General features: G+C 35.1%; 1 protein-coding gene across 5 annotated transcripts in view; it reads right to left on the bottom strand.

The window, feature by feature from the left end:
- The window catches only part of CAMK4 (calcium/calmodulin dependent protein kinase IV), a 244,059-nt gene that overhangs the window by 119,127 nt on the left and 111,077 nt on the right, over positions 1-13,855 (bottom strand). For 4 of the 5 annotated variants that reach the window (XM_036846831.1, XM_036846832.1, XM_036846830.1 and 1 more), the window contains exon 2: positions 8,156-8,234. The exons of the other annotated variant lie outside the window; for it this stretch is intronic. In XM_036846831.1, coding sequence (XP_036702726.1) covers positions 8,156-8,234 — 79 coding nt within the window. The remainder of the gene's footprint in view (positions 1-8,155; positions 8,235-13,855) is intronic. 5 annotated transcript variants of the gene reach the window in all.

The raw sequence follows: 13,855 nt of genomic DNA, 5'->3' as shown, positions 1-13,855 counted from the left end.
GTTGCGTTAACATATGAAAGGGGCTACTACATATTGTTGAATAATTAAGTGTGGGTCCCATTCTTATTAGCATTATGCTTCTTTACTGTTAAAATTGCTGGAGTGGCATATGGTGATTTGAAAATGCTTACTTTTAAAAAAAAGCTGTTATAAGCTAATTCAATACTGAAAATTATTTGGATCTCTTCTAATCAATATCCTTTGCACACAGTCATTCATTTCCTCTCTTTCAGCAAATTAATGGTTTTGGAGTTCCAGGACTTGATCTTCTCTTAGCCTTCTTTCTCTCCGCTCTTCTTACATTGTCTGGATGAATACAGCTTTGACCATCATTCAACTTTGTACCATAAAGAAATATAAAAATAAAAATTTGTTAAAATGTTTTTCCCTGTTAACACTAAGATTATAGCTTTTCCCCTTCTCACTAAGATAGGAATCCTAAGTTTGCTTTGAGGCTGATCTACTGTGTTCCTTCTCAGCTTTCCTGTTTGTGGTCGATCAGGCACCACTCCCCAGCTCTGATCTCCTTGGGCTCCTCTCAACTTTCCTGCTGCCCAGCACCTCTCCTTTGGTTACAAGACCTTTCCCATTCAGTTCTCTGAGAAGTTTCTAGTCTCTTTCTTCTACTAGGGTATGGTAACATAAGCTCTTCCTCTAAGATTTCCTCTGGTTTGGGCTAGTCACCTCCTTTTTTACCTCCATAGACTTCATATAAAGGGTGAAGATCACTTTAGATCCAACTACTCACTACTTGTAAAAGTACCAGAAGGTTGGGACTTCCCTGGTGGTGCAGTAGTTAAGAATCGCCTGCCAATGCAGGGGACACAGGTTCGAGCCCTGGTCCGGGGAGATCCCACATGGCGTGGAGCAACTAAGCCCGTGCACCACAACTACTGAGCCTGCGCTCTAGAGCCTGCACACCACGGCTACTGAGGCCCATGCACCTAGAGCCCGTGCTCTGCAACAACAGAAGCCACCGCAATGAGAAGCCCATACACCACAACGAAGAGTAGCCCCCGCTCATGGCAACTAGAGAAAGCCCGCACGCAGCAATGAAGACCCAACGCAGCCAAAAATAAATAAAATTTAAAAAAGAAAGTACTAGAGGGTTAAATGTGATAACTTGAGTAGATGATGTAACTGCAAAGTATGTTTCTTTCTGGGTAATAGCACACAGGCCGGTGCCTGTATTATCAATCTCTCTCTCCCTACTTCCCTTGTATCAGCTTGCCTCTGAATTATGTTTATTTTTTAAAAGGCAACAAAATGCCTGTGAAAGATCAATAAAATGAGAGGATAGATAAGTGAGCTGAACTGTGACAGATTCTAGCAGCGTTTCTATCAAGAAAGAAAACAAATCAAACTGCAACGACTAGTTCTCTGCAAGAATGTTCAGACTTCCAAGTGGATCTTTGAATGGTAAAGCATACAAATCAGGCCAAGATTTTAACATTCCACCCTGCTACCTCTCTTCTCTTGTAGACATATACTTGTCACAAACTGAATAGAAATATCCCTATTCCTATTCCAGGAAACCTGGCCTAATAGTCCCTATGAAAATCAATAGGTTCCAACTGACAGAATGCTTGAAGAAGTTTCACTTCACTTGACACAGCTTGTTATCGGCAAACTACTTTCCTTAATGTGTTCTGAGACCTCAATTGGGCCCAAAAAGTCTATTTGAGCTAGTGATTTATTATTCTCCTCTCCATCACTGACCAAGGGCGACCTTGACTCCACTTCTAGAGCATACCCATTAGTTGTTAAAAGTAGTTATAGCAGTGTTTAATAGATGCATATCTTTAACACAGATTGATCTAGCCATCTCTCTTACGTATATCACAGAAATTGAAAAATGAATGGCCTGTGGTCAGTTTTCCATGTTCCCAAAGGTTAGATAGAAAGAGACAAGAGCAGGTAATCCTCAGTTTACCAAGTGGTATAAATGTTATTACTTCTGTTTCAGAACTGAAAAACCTGAAAACTTCTCTAATGGAGACATCCCGGAGATTCAACTACCAAGAATTTGAGGGAGGCCTGTGTACATTCTGTAATTTAATCTAGAGCAACTTTTCAAAGTCTCCTGCAGCATCATAGTTACATACTCAAAGAGCTAATTCACAAGAACATAAGGAAAAATGAATACAAATTAAAAACTAACTCATAGAATGATTAGCAAGTCACAATGTGTGGCTCTTCAACTAACTGAGAGGAGGATAAAAGGCCTCTTTTATCCCTTAGCACTTAATGGAAATTTTATAAAAGTTAGGAACATTTACTAGGTGAATGCTAATTAAATTATTCAAGAAAAGCCTTTCCAGAAATCTATAGATAACTTTACATTACAATAACTAAAATATGACAAAATTTAGACCTAAAACAGCTTCTAAACTATGGATCAAGTCACAGTTGTCCAATGTCAAGAATCAGAATAGAGCAGTAGGGTTGAAAGTGTTCCAAATCTAGGAATCACGGGCATCCAAGATTTGTTTAAGTATGAGGTCATACGACCAGAAATCTTTAGTGTCACATTAAATTTTATTGATAATAGTAAAATATATACCCATTTTTAGCAGATATTTTAAAAGCAATCCCAAAATGATACAATTAGTTTATTCATACAGCAGTATACAATATGTCTGGTGCTGCTTACTGCTTAGTTTTCAATCAAGCTAATGAAAACATTAGAATTACATAGAATGAGCTGGTACTATTATAATATAAAATATCTGTGTGGACCCATTACAATTAATAATAAGAACAATGTTCACCATTTATTACATGCTCCCTAGGTGCTGAGAAATATTTTACATAAGTTATCTCATTTTAATTGTCACTAAAATGCCACAGGCTAGATGTTCTTAAACTCATTTCACAGATAGATTGAGAGATTTACATAACTGTTGTAGGGTCATGCAGGTAGTAAGTGGCAGAAGTGATCCTGAACTCAAGTTGTCTGGCTCCACAGCCCATGATCTTACCCCACAACTACATAGCCATTCTTAAGGAGAGTCAGAAGATCTATACATTCTGAACTTACACACTGAGATTGGCTCTCAGACTCATAAATTCTGAATTTACACACTGAGATTAATTCTTAGACTCAATACTGGGTATTTCATGAAAGGATTTTATAGCAATCTGAATGCAATCTTTTTCAAGAGTTGAGCCACATGGCTAGAAATGTCATCAGGATTTTAGAATTCAAATCTTTGTCTTCAAAATTCCAGGGACACTATAAATGATTGATGATCATAATTTTCTTAAATCTCGATCAGTTCTTGAAAATGAGCCATATTTATAGGCCTGAAGTGTGATTATTTAGACACACCCCAAGGGATGTACTCCTTAGGAAAAGAGATAATGCCTGTGACTCATTCCTGAAATAGTGACTCCATTAACACCAAAATTCTTCAAAAGTTGTGATTCCATTTAACTCAGCAAAAGTCAGTCCAGACTGAAGGTTCCATCTGCATAGTCTGTTCAAATTTTGACATTTTCTTGAATCTATTATTTTCCTTCTGTGCAGTTTTAAGTTTGGCATATTCAAAAGTCACATAACATCAATAAAAAGGTCCCATCTTGTAAATCACTTATTGTCCCACTACCCGTGTGTGTCAGAATCTTTTAATGCCTCAAAGTTGTTCATCTGAGGATGCAGCTTAGAAAATCTTTCTACTCTACTTCAATTTCTTCTAAATATCGCATAAAACGGAGATGATGAAAGGCTCATGAGTGAAGGAAAAAAGGAGGCCTTGTTTCCTTCACCCTGGATTCGTTTTACAAAGTTCACAGTAAAAGTTTCACTGATATCTGCAAGCCAATTACATACAAGGTAATGAGGTATTTATGGGCAACAAAAATGGCACTGCCTGTAAATCTGTAACTGTTTTAAAATAAAAAGTTACAAAATGGGTCACCTTTCCCAGGAGGAGAGTAGGTATGGCACTCCTAGTGACTTGATGAGTTCTTCAGTCCAAGGATCTCTAATACTACGTGGAAAAAAATTAAAAAAAATAAACAACCAAAAGAGCCCTTCAATTCATTTTCCTCTCTTGTTTACTCTCACTGCCCTCAAAGCTTTATCCTCATTAATGACTTGATGAGACAAATGGATATTGTTTCTGGAAAAGTCCAGGATTTTCAGTATAGTAAAAAGTTGGTTCAATTATCATTTTCTGTTTTCTGGCACTTCAATACATCTATAATAGAGAGTCACTGGTGTTTATCAGGACATTTAGAAACTGTAAGATCTTGTAACACTTTCTGAATGTCCAGAGAAAAGTTATGTTGAACAGGATCTCAATGTTGAAGTTTGGTTTAACTCAAATTTTTCGTTATGAGAATTTTCTCGTATACTGAAATTCTGAAATCCAGCATGGACCCTAGTACACTGTCCTAAATTTAATAACTATTGATTTTTGCCATATTTTTTTCTCTCTCTCTCTCCCTATATGTGCACACACATACACACATGCACACTTTTCTTTCATTGTGAACTATTTGAAAGTAAGTTGCAGACATTAATGATGTTGGTCGATATGTATTTTAATGTATTCTAATTCTAGAAATTGTAGTTGTCTATAGATAAAGAACATGGTATTATATCCACATATAAAATATATGGTAATTTAAAATATTTTTGTTATAATTACATGTTAAGTTCCCACAAGGATATTTTATTAGCCAAAATACCTAATTGTCTGAACATAACAAGCTACTTTATGTTTATTATCAGTATTAATTCTGTCCTGTACCTGACAACCAATGGAATGTGGATTTCTCCATAAGAGTAGATGCTTTAGTCTGTCTTCCTATGGATAAATTAGAGTCTTTGTCTATCATTCAGACATATGAGTGCTTAATGGATTGTTAATGACAATCAGGGTGTTTTATAGGGGGAGTAAGTCCCTTATTGCCAAGGTAAACTAAATCCTTCCTAAAATATTAAGCTATGAGAAAGGAACATAATATTGCCACAAAATAAAATTTGGGTAAACTGTCCTGAAACAGCTTTTAAACAGATCCTGGGGAAGAGGATTATTGTTATCAAATAATTAACTTGTTGAAGAGATAGGGAACTTTTCTTAGACTTAAAAACATTTATATATGAATCTAATCACCTATAAAATGGATAGGTTTTCTTATGTTTATTAGTTTCTTGAATGTGATAAAAGTTTTATTCAACTTCAGATAGATTATTGAGTGGAATATTTTGAAATTCACCTTAGAGGTCCTCTTTTATTGATAGGATTTTGGGTGGAATTGTGTTCCCCCCTCCAAAGTATGTTGAAGTCCTAACCCCCTAGTCCTTAAAAATGTGACTTTATCTGGGAATTAGTGGTTGTAAATATAGGTAGTTAATTTAAGATGAGGTCATACTGGAGTAGGGTGGGCCCCTAATCCAACAGAACTGGTGTCCTTATAAGAAGAGGGAAATGTGAACACAGACATGCAGAGAGGGAAGATGATATGAAGACATGCAGGGAGAAGACTGCCATGTGACAATGAAGACAGAGATTAGAGTGATGCAATGACAAGTCGAGGAACATCAAGCATTGCTGATGGTCACCAGAAGCTAGGAGAGAGGCATGGAACAAATTCTCCATCAGTGCCCTCAGAAGGAATCAACCTTGCCGTCCTGCCCCCTTGATTTCAGACTTCTAGACTTCAAAACTGTAAAAGAATAAATTTTAATTGTTCTAAGCCATCCAGTTTATGGTAGTTTATTACATCAGCCCTATGCAATTCTTACAGATAGTTGATAGATGATAGACAGACAGATAGATGTAGATAGATAATCTTTCAAACCTCTTAAGTTTGGGTCTAATCATAAAATGAGGACCCAAGAAATTATCCAGTGAAGTGGTATAGTAGCCCCAAAGTTGTTAGTTGAACCACATAAAATTGTCATTTTTTATAGGTCAAGAATAGTTTAATAGATGCAGTTTTATGTGGCTCAATCTAATAAATAGATTACCCAGATCATTCAAGTTTTCTGAAGCTCACTTTCCCCGTCAAGAGCAGATCTTTAACTGAATTTGCTAGAAGAATACTTTGTTTCCCCTGCATCACTTTTCCTCCATAAATAGATTCTTAGTCTTAAAATAAGATCATAGGCTTCATTCATTTCATTTGGATAAGGAAGTTCTGTCTTCATGACCTATATAGAATTAAACACTGGAGGCAATTTCTCTTTGAGGTTTTGCCTGCTATTCCTCTTGTTTACACATCTCTGGGCATGGTTGATTCTAGGAGACAATGCTGGGAATTCCATCTAATTTATGTTCAAAACTGAGGTTTCTCCAGGGGATTTCTCTCATTCCATTTGGTACAACAGTAACTGTGTTTGACAACATCTGCCTTACTGCATCGCTCTGCAGTTCCATCTGACACTTGGTTCCCGTCCACATTTTCTTCGTGCCTGTCTTCGGAGGAAGATGTTTCCACAACAGAGGTGGAGAAGAGAAGACAGGGAAGGCAAATCGGAGCTTTACTTTCTCAATGAATAAAAGTCATGAACCCACCAAGTGTCTTCACTTATCTCTTATTCCAATCCATCCAAAGATTTTTGACATAAACAAATATTCTCTAAACCAGCCCCTTGTCCTTCGGGATTCTGAGCATTCACAAGTCATTTCTGAATACTCATTTTCCTAGATGTTTATATAGCTAGTGCCTTTCAAAGTTTCCTCAACTATGAAAATAAAATAACCACACACAAATTTTACTGAGAATTTTTTAACCAGCAAGAAATGATACAACCAAGTCCAAAAACATCTCTTGTGTCACTACTGCTAAAGCATGCCAATATATTTTCATAAAAAGCAGATGTTTAACAGGAAATTCTATTTCATAAAATTTTAATACTCCTTAGTTCAAATACATTTTATGACTATAAGAAATTGATTTAAGAGAAAACTCCAAACCTTATCAATCAAAAGCTGCCTCTACATTCTGGAATCATTGGCTACACCAAATAGGAAATCCAGAATAAAGACCTTATTAGGAACAATTGCCATTTAAACTATTACCTTCTTCAGTTATACTGTTCTTGTTAGTTGAATGGCCTTAAATTCTAACAGATTGTTTGAAAATGTCATTCTACTTCTACTTGACTGAAAACATTGTGCCATTATTCTCTTCTTCATTATATGAGAGTCTAAAATTTCCCTGTGCCAGACAATACATAAACCGTTGGTGATATTAAGCTGACTTTAGAAAATAAAAAATCCCTTGGCCTCAAAGAGGTATTATTTGACTTCAAAAGTTACAGTATGTCTCTCCTCAGCATATGTTACAACTGGGTTTTCAGAAATATATATATTTCACATATTTGTTCACATAAAATTTGAGAAAGGAAGAATTTGCTATAAAAGAATATGTTGTCTTTTTGTGGTTTTATAAGGGGAAATTACCTAAGGACAGAAAGTATAAGTAGGGCATTACAATGACAAATATTCTCTGGGGCACAGGGAGTACAAAAATGCCAGTATTACATGCTGGCATTTGTATTTTGAACTCTCACCTTAGCATTTCTTACTTATTGGAGATGAGCCTAAGTAACTTTTGCCCCCTCAGCTCACCTACAAGTTTAGGGCAAAAACAAAAAAAAAATCCGAAAACAAAATCCTTCCTTCTTGTTCAAATACGAACTTCTTCGAGGAGCAGGTTCAGTCCCAGATACATTAGCATTTGCCTAGTTGTACTTTACTGAAGTAAACCCACCATCTGAAAATCAAGTTAGAAGCTGATGACTTCTTTAACAAATGCATCTATTTGTGTTTCATTTAGGTATTTTTAAATAGCAACCTTTTCTAGTATATTAAATTGTGATTGGAGGTTATATAAATGTACATATATATCTGAAAACATGACAGGTATACAAAGCAAAGTTTACCTGGCAACTCTAAATGTCTTTCCATTCCATACTTCTCCTCCCCACAACCGTATCTAATTTGAGATCCAGTTGCTTTCAAAGAATCACAGTTTCCATCAGAAAACAACCGATTTGGCTGCACTCTCATAATCATGATTCAAATGAGTTAGTTGCACATAGCAGCTCTCTGGTCCTTTTGTCCTTTGAATCAGGGCTCCTGCCTTCTCCAGGTCACAGATCCCTTAGAGATGCTATTATATAATGAAATAAACTTACTGTTTTCTTTAACACTTTGAGAGCATAAGGCTTCTGGGTCCCCTTCTGTTTGCATCTGTATACAATGGATGTAGCACCCCTTGAGGGGGAAAAAGACAAAAAGAAAATGTTATGCTTTGGACAAGAAATTAAGGGGAAAGCTTGAAAATAAGTATGTCTTACAGTTACCCTCATAACTGACAAGTGTTTATAAGTTCTATTATAGGACTGGCCCAACTGTTGAGAGGATTTTTTTCTCATAACTAAAGATAGTGTGCTAAGATTTTCCTGTCTGCTTTTTTTCTCCTAGCTCAACGCTATACAGGTAACCTGCCTAAGGCTGTTGCCTTCAGTCATCTCTGGAGAAAAGTAAGCCTTATGGCTTCAGGGAGAGGGTTTAATTGCAGCACTAGGCTGTAAGGGTCAGGAAAGTCTCCACTACTTGGCAAAGGTGCTGGGGACCCTTGAGAATTTACACCATTTCATTTGGTTCCCTGGCATTCTCCCAGAGCCAATATTAGTCCCATAGAGATACCGGTTCCTTCATCTTGGTGAATACTGCTACCACTTACTTACATGTGCCTAACAAAAATGATTATGTGAAATGTCCAGGAGAAAATCCTATTAAAATGGTCAAAGATATTCAGAGAAAAAGTAAATTTATCCCTCTATAAAAAACTTGGAGAAGTAGAGAAAATTTTTTACTTGTAAAGGAGAATGGTAAGAAGAGAATAACTATCTTTATGTATGTGATACATGTGTGAAGTTACTAAAAAGAGAACATTAAAAAGCAGGACATTGTGGTCCTGATGCTTCCTCTCCAGTCATGAGAGCAAGAGAACAAGACAGAGATAAAAAGAGACGGAGCAGGCTTAAGTACAACCTTAGAGAACTTCAGATAAGTTTTAAAATAAGATCAGTTGAAGTAAATCTGTCATACTTTGAAGATTAGGCCAAAGGACCTCTCATGATAAATTCAGTCCAGTGGTTCTGAAATTCTAAGAAAGAACAAAAGAAATATACAAATCAAGCATATTCCTAGCTACCCATGCACATCAAATTTTTAATAGACCCAGCAAGAGTCAGGAAATGGTGGTGTAAATGCTAATAGGTAAGAACAATTTCAACACATTTTTTTAAAACTGTGGTAAGATATAACATATACACAAAGAAATAAAGAGTTGCAACGGAATAAATGGAGGTAAATATAAAATTCTATTTTCCTTATTTTTAATTGCTCTAAATGATATCTATAAAAAGCAAAAATATTAATTCACTGTGTTTATGGCATATGTAAAAGTAAAATGTATGACAACAATAGCACAAAGAATGGGAGAAGAATTTGAGAAAATACTGTTAAGTCCTTATATTACATGTTAAGTAGTATGATATTATTTAAAAGTAGACTCTGATTAATTAAAGGTGTATATTGTGTAACCTAGGGCAATGAATAAAATAATTTTTAAAAGAAAAAAATCAATAATGAAGCTAAAATGGAATAATCAGAAATGAAATGCTGGGGAACAAAACAAAATAAGAGATTAAAAAATAAAACAACTAATAATATGGTGTATTTCAATCCAATCATATAAAAATTACATTAAATGTAAACTTTATAAGCATATCAATTAAAAATAAAGATCATCAGTCACATGCTACAACAGACTCCACTTAATCTTCAGTCTCAATCTGTAGCAATGACCTAAACAAATAATTCCATGTTGTTTTAAGAAAATTTTGTTTATGCTGAAAATCTACCACACTAGGGTACCCTCCAAATTTTCTGTCATATGTAAACTCGTTCAGCCAATGACTTGCTTCTAATAAATGACTCATTACTTCAGGTTCAAAAAAAAAAAAAGTAAAGATCATCAGATTAGACTGAAAAAAATCAAGACCAAACTATACACCATATACAATAAATCAATTTTAAATATAAAGGGTAAATAGCTTAAAAATAAAATGATAGACTAGAGATACTATGCAAACACTAAACAAAAGAAAGCAGGAGTAGCTATATTAATATCATGTCAACCAGACTTCAAAATAAGGATAAAGATGAACACAACTTAATTATTACAAGGTCTATTCCACAAAATGACATAACAAATGTAAATGTGTATGCACCTAACAACAGTGCTTCAAAATACATGAAGCAAAAACTGATAAAACTGAACAGAGAAATAGACAAATCCACAAAAACAGTTGGAGACATCAACACACCCTCTCAGCAGTTAATAGAGAAAGCAGAAAAATTACCACTGAGGATATGGAGGACATGAACAACATTATCAACTAAACTAAGTTAAATGACATTTAGAAAACACTACACAAAAACGGCAGAATACACTTTCTCTTTGAAGTTAAAAGATTCATATACTTGATTTCCTGACTTAGTATAAAGCTACAGTAATCAAGAGAGTGGTATTGAAGGAAGAATAAACATGTAGAAAAATGGAAAGGAAAAAAGAATCCAGAAGTAGTTGTACACATATATGGCTAATTGGTTTCTGACAAAGGTAAATAAATAGGCAATTTGGTGGCGAAAGGACAGTTTCACCAAGTATAAATAGTGCTGGAACAACTGGATACACATATGCAAAAGCAAAAACAAAAAGCCTTTATCCAAGCTCACACTCTATGAAAAAATTACTCAAAATGGATCATAAATATACATGTAAAACCTATAATTCTAAAACTTAAAAAAAAGAAGAAAATTTTGTGACCTTTAGTTAGGCAATGATTTCTTACATACACAGCCCAAAGCACAATAATTCAAAGAACAAATAAATAAATTAGACTTCATTTAAATTAAGAATGTCTGCTTTATGAAAGACACAGAGAGGGAGAAAGTTTTTATAATCACATATCTGATAAAGGACTTGTATCTAGAATTAGAAACAAACTCATAGCCCAATAAAAAGAAAGTAACACATTTTACAGATGGGCCAAAGATTTGAATATATACTTCACCAAAGAAAATATATGGATGGCAAAAAGCACAAAGAAAGATGCCCAACATCATTAGTCATTAGGGAAATGCAAATTAAAACCACAATGAATCACTGTAGAAATCAAAGAGGAAATCAAAAAATACCTAGAAACAAATGACAATGAAAACACAATGACCCAAAACCTATGGGATGCAGCAAAAGCAGTTCTAAGAGGGAAGTTTATAGCAATACAATCCTACCTCAAGAAACAAGAAACATCTCAAATAAACAACCTAACTTTACACCTAAAGCAATTAGAGAAAGAAGAAAAAAAAAAACCCAAAGTTAGCAGAAGGAAAGAAATCATAAAGATCAGATCAGAAATAAATGAAAAAAATTGAAGAAAACAATAGCAAAGATCAATAAAACTAAAAGCTGGTTCTTTGAGAAGATAAACAAAATTGATAAACCATCAGCCAGACTCATCAAGAAAAAAAGGGAGAAGATTCAAATCAATAGAATTAGAAATGAAAAAGGAGAAGTAACAACCGACACTGCAGAAATACAAAGGATCATAAGAGATTACTACATGAAACTATATGCCCATAAAATGGACAACCTGGAAGAAATGGACAAATTCTTAGAAAAGCACAACCTTCTGAGACTGAACCAGGAAGAAACATAAAATATAAACAGACCAACCACAAGCACTGAAATTGAGACTGTGATTAAAAATCTTCCAACAAACAAAAGCCTAAGACCAGATAGCTTCACAGGCGAATTCTATCAAAGAGCTAACACCTATCCTTCTCAAAAATCTTCCAAAATATAGAAGAGGGAGGAACACTCCCAAGCACATTCTATGAAGCCACCATCACCCTGATACCAAAACCAGGCTAATATGTCACAAAGAAAGAAAACTACAGGCCAATATCACTGATGAACATAGATGCAAAAATCCTCAACAAAATACTAGCAAACAGAATCCAACAGCACATTAAAGGATCATACACCATGATCAAGTGGGGTTTATCCCAGGAATGCAAGGATTCTTCAATATACACAAATCAATCAATGTGATACACCATATTAACAAACTGATGGATAAAAACCATATGATAATCTCAATAGATGCAGAAAAAGCTTTCAACAAAATTCAACACCATTTATGATAAAAACCCTCCAGAAAGTAGGCATACAGAGAACTTATCTCAACATAATATAGGCCATATATGACAAACCAAAGCCAACATCATTCTCAATGGTGATAAACTGAAACCATTTCCACTAAGATCAGGAATAAGACAAGGTTGCCCACTCTCACCACTATTATTCAACATAGTTTGGGAATTTTTAGCCACAGCAATCAGAGAAGAAAAAGACATAAAAGGAATACAAATCAGAAAAGAAGAAGTAAAACTGTCACTGTTTGCAGATGACATGATACTATATGTAGAGAATCCTAAAGATGCCACCAGAAAACTACTCTAGCTAATCAATGAATCTGGTAAGGTAGCAGGATACAAAATTAATGTACAGAAATCTCTTGCATTCCTATACACTAATGATGAAAAATCTGAAAGTGAAATTAAGGAAACACTCCCATTTACCACTGCAACAAAAAGAATAAAATACCTAGGAATAAACCTACCTAAGGAGACAAAAAGACGTTATGCAGAAAACTATAAGACACTGATGAAAGAAATTAAAGATGATACAAATAGATGGAGAGATATACCATGTTCTTGGATTGGAAGAATCAATAATGTGATAATGACTCTACTACTCAAAGCAATCAACAGATTCAATGCAATCCCTAACAAACTACCACTGGCATTTTTCACAGAACTAGAACAAAAAATTTCACAATTTGTATGGAGACACAAAAGACCCCGAATAGCCAAAGCAATCTTGAGAAGGAAAAACGGAGCTGGAGGAATCAGGCTCCCTGACTTCAGACTGTACTACAAAGCTACAGTAATCAAGACAGTATGGTACTGGCACAAAAACAGAAATATAGATCAATGGAACAGGATAGAAAGCCCAGAGATAAACCCACGCAGATATGGTCACCTTATCTTTGACAAAGGAGGCAAGAATATACAGTGGAGAAAAGACAGCCTCTTCAATAAGTGGTGCTGGGAAAACTGGACAGCTACATGTAAAAGAATGAAATTAGAACACTTCCTAACACCACACACAAAAATAAACTCAAAATGGATTAAAGACCTAAATGTAAGGCCAGACACTATCAAACTCTTAGAGGAAAACAAAGGCAGAACACTCTATGACATAAATCACAGCAAGATCCTTTTTGACCCACCTCCTAGAGAAATGGAAATAAAAACAAAAATAAATGAATGGGACCTAATGAAACTTAAAAGCTTTTGCACAGCAAAGGAAACCATAAAGAAGACGAAAAGACAACCCTCAGAATGGGAGAAAATATTTGCAAGTGAAGCAACTGACAAAGGATTAATCTCCAAAATATACAAGCAGCTCATGCAGCTCAATATCAAAAAAACAAACAACCCAGTCCAAAAATGGGCAGAAAACCTAAATAGACATTTCTGCAAAGGAGATATACAGATAGCCAGCAAACACATGAAAGAATGCTCAACATCTAACTAATCATTAGAGAAATGCAAATCAAAAGTACAATGAGGTTATCACTTCACACCAGTCAGAATGGCCATCATCCAAAAAATCTACAAACAATAAATGCTGGAGAGGGTGTGGAGAAAAGGGAACCCTCTTCCACGGTTGGTGGGAATGTAAATTGGTGCAG

The sequence above is a fragment of the Balaenoptera musculus genome, chromosome 3, assembly GCF_009873245.2.
Source record: "Balaenoptera musculus isolate JJ_BM4_2016_0621 chromosome 3, mBalMus1.pri.v3, whole genome shotgun sequence".
In the NCBI taxonomy this organism is placed as follows: domain Eukaryota; kingdom Metazoa; phylum Chordata; class Mammalia; order Artiodactyla; family Balaenopteridae; genus Balaenoptera; species Balaenoptera musculus.
This window is presented reverse-complemented; position numbering and strand designations above follow the sequence as displayed.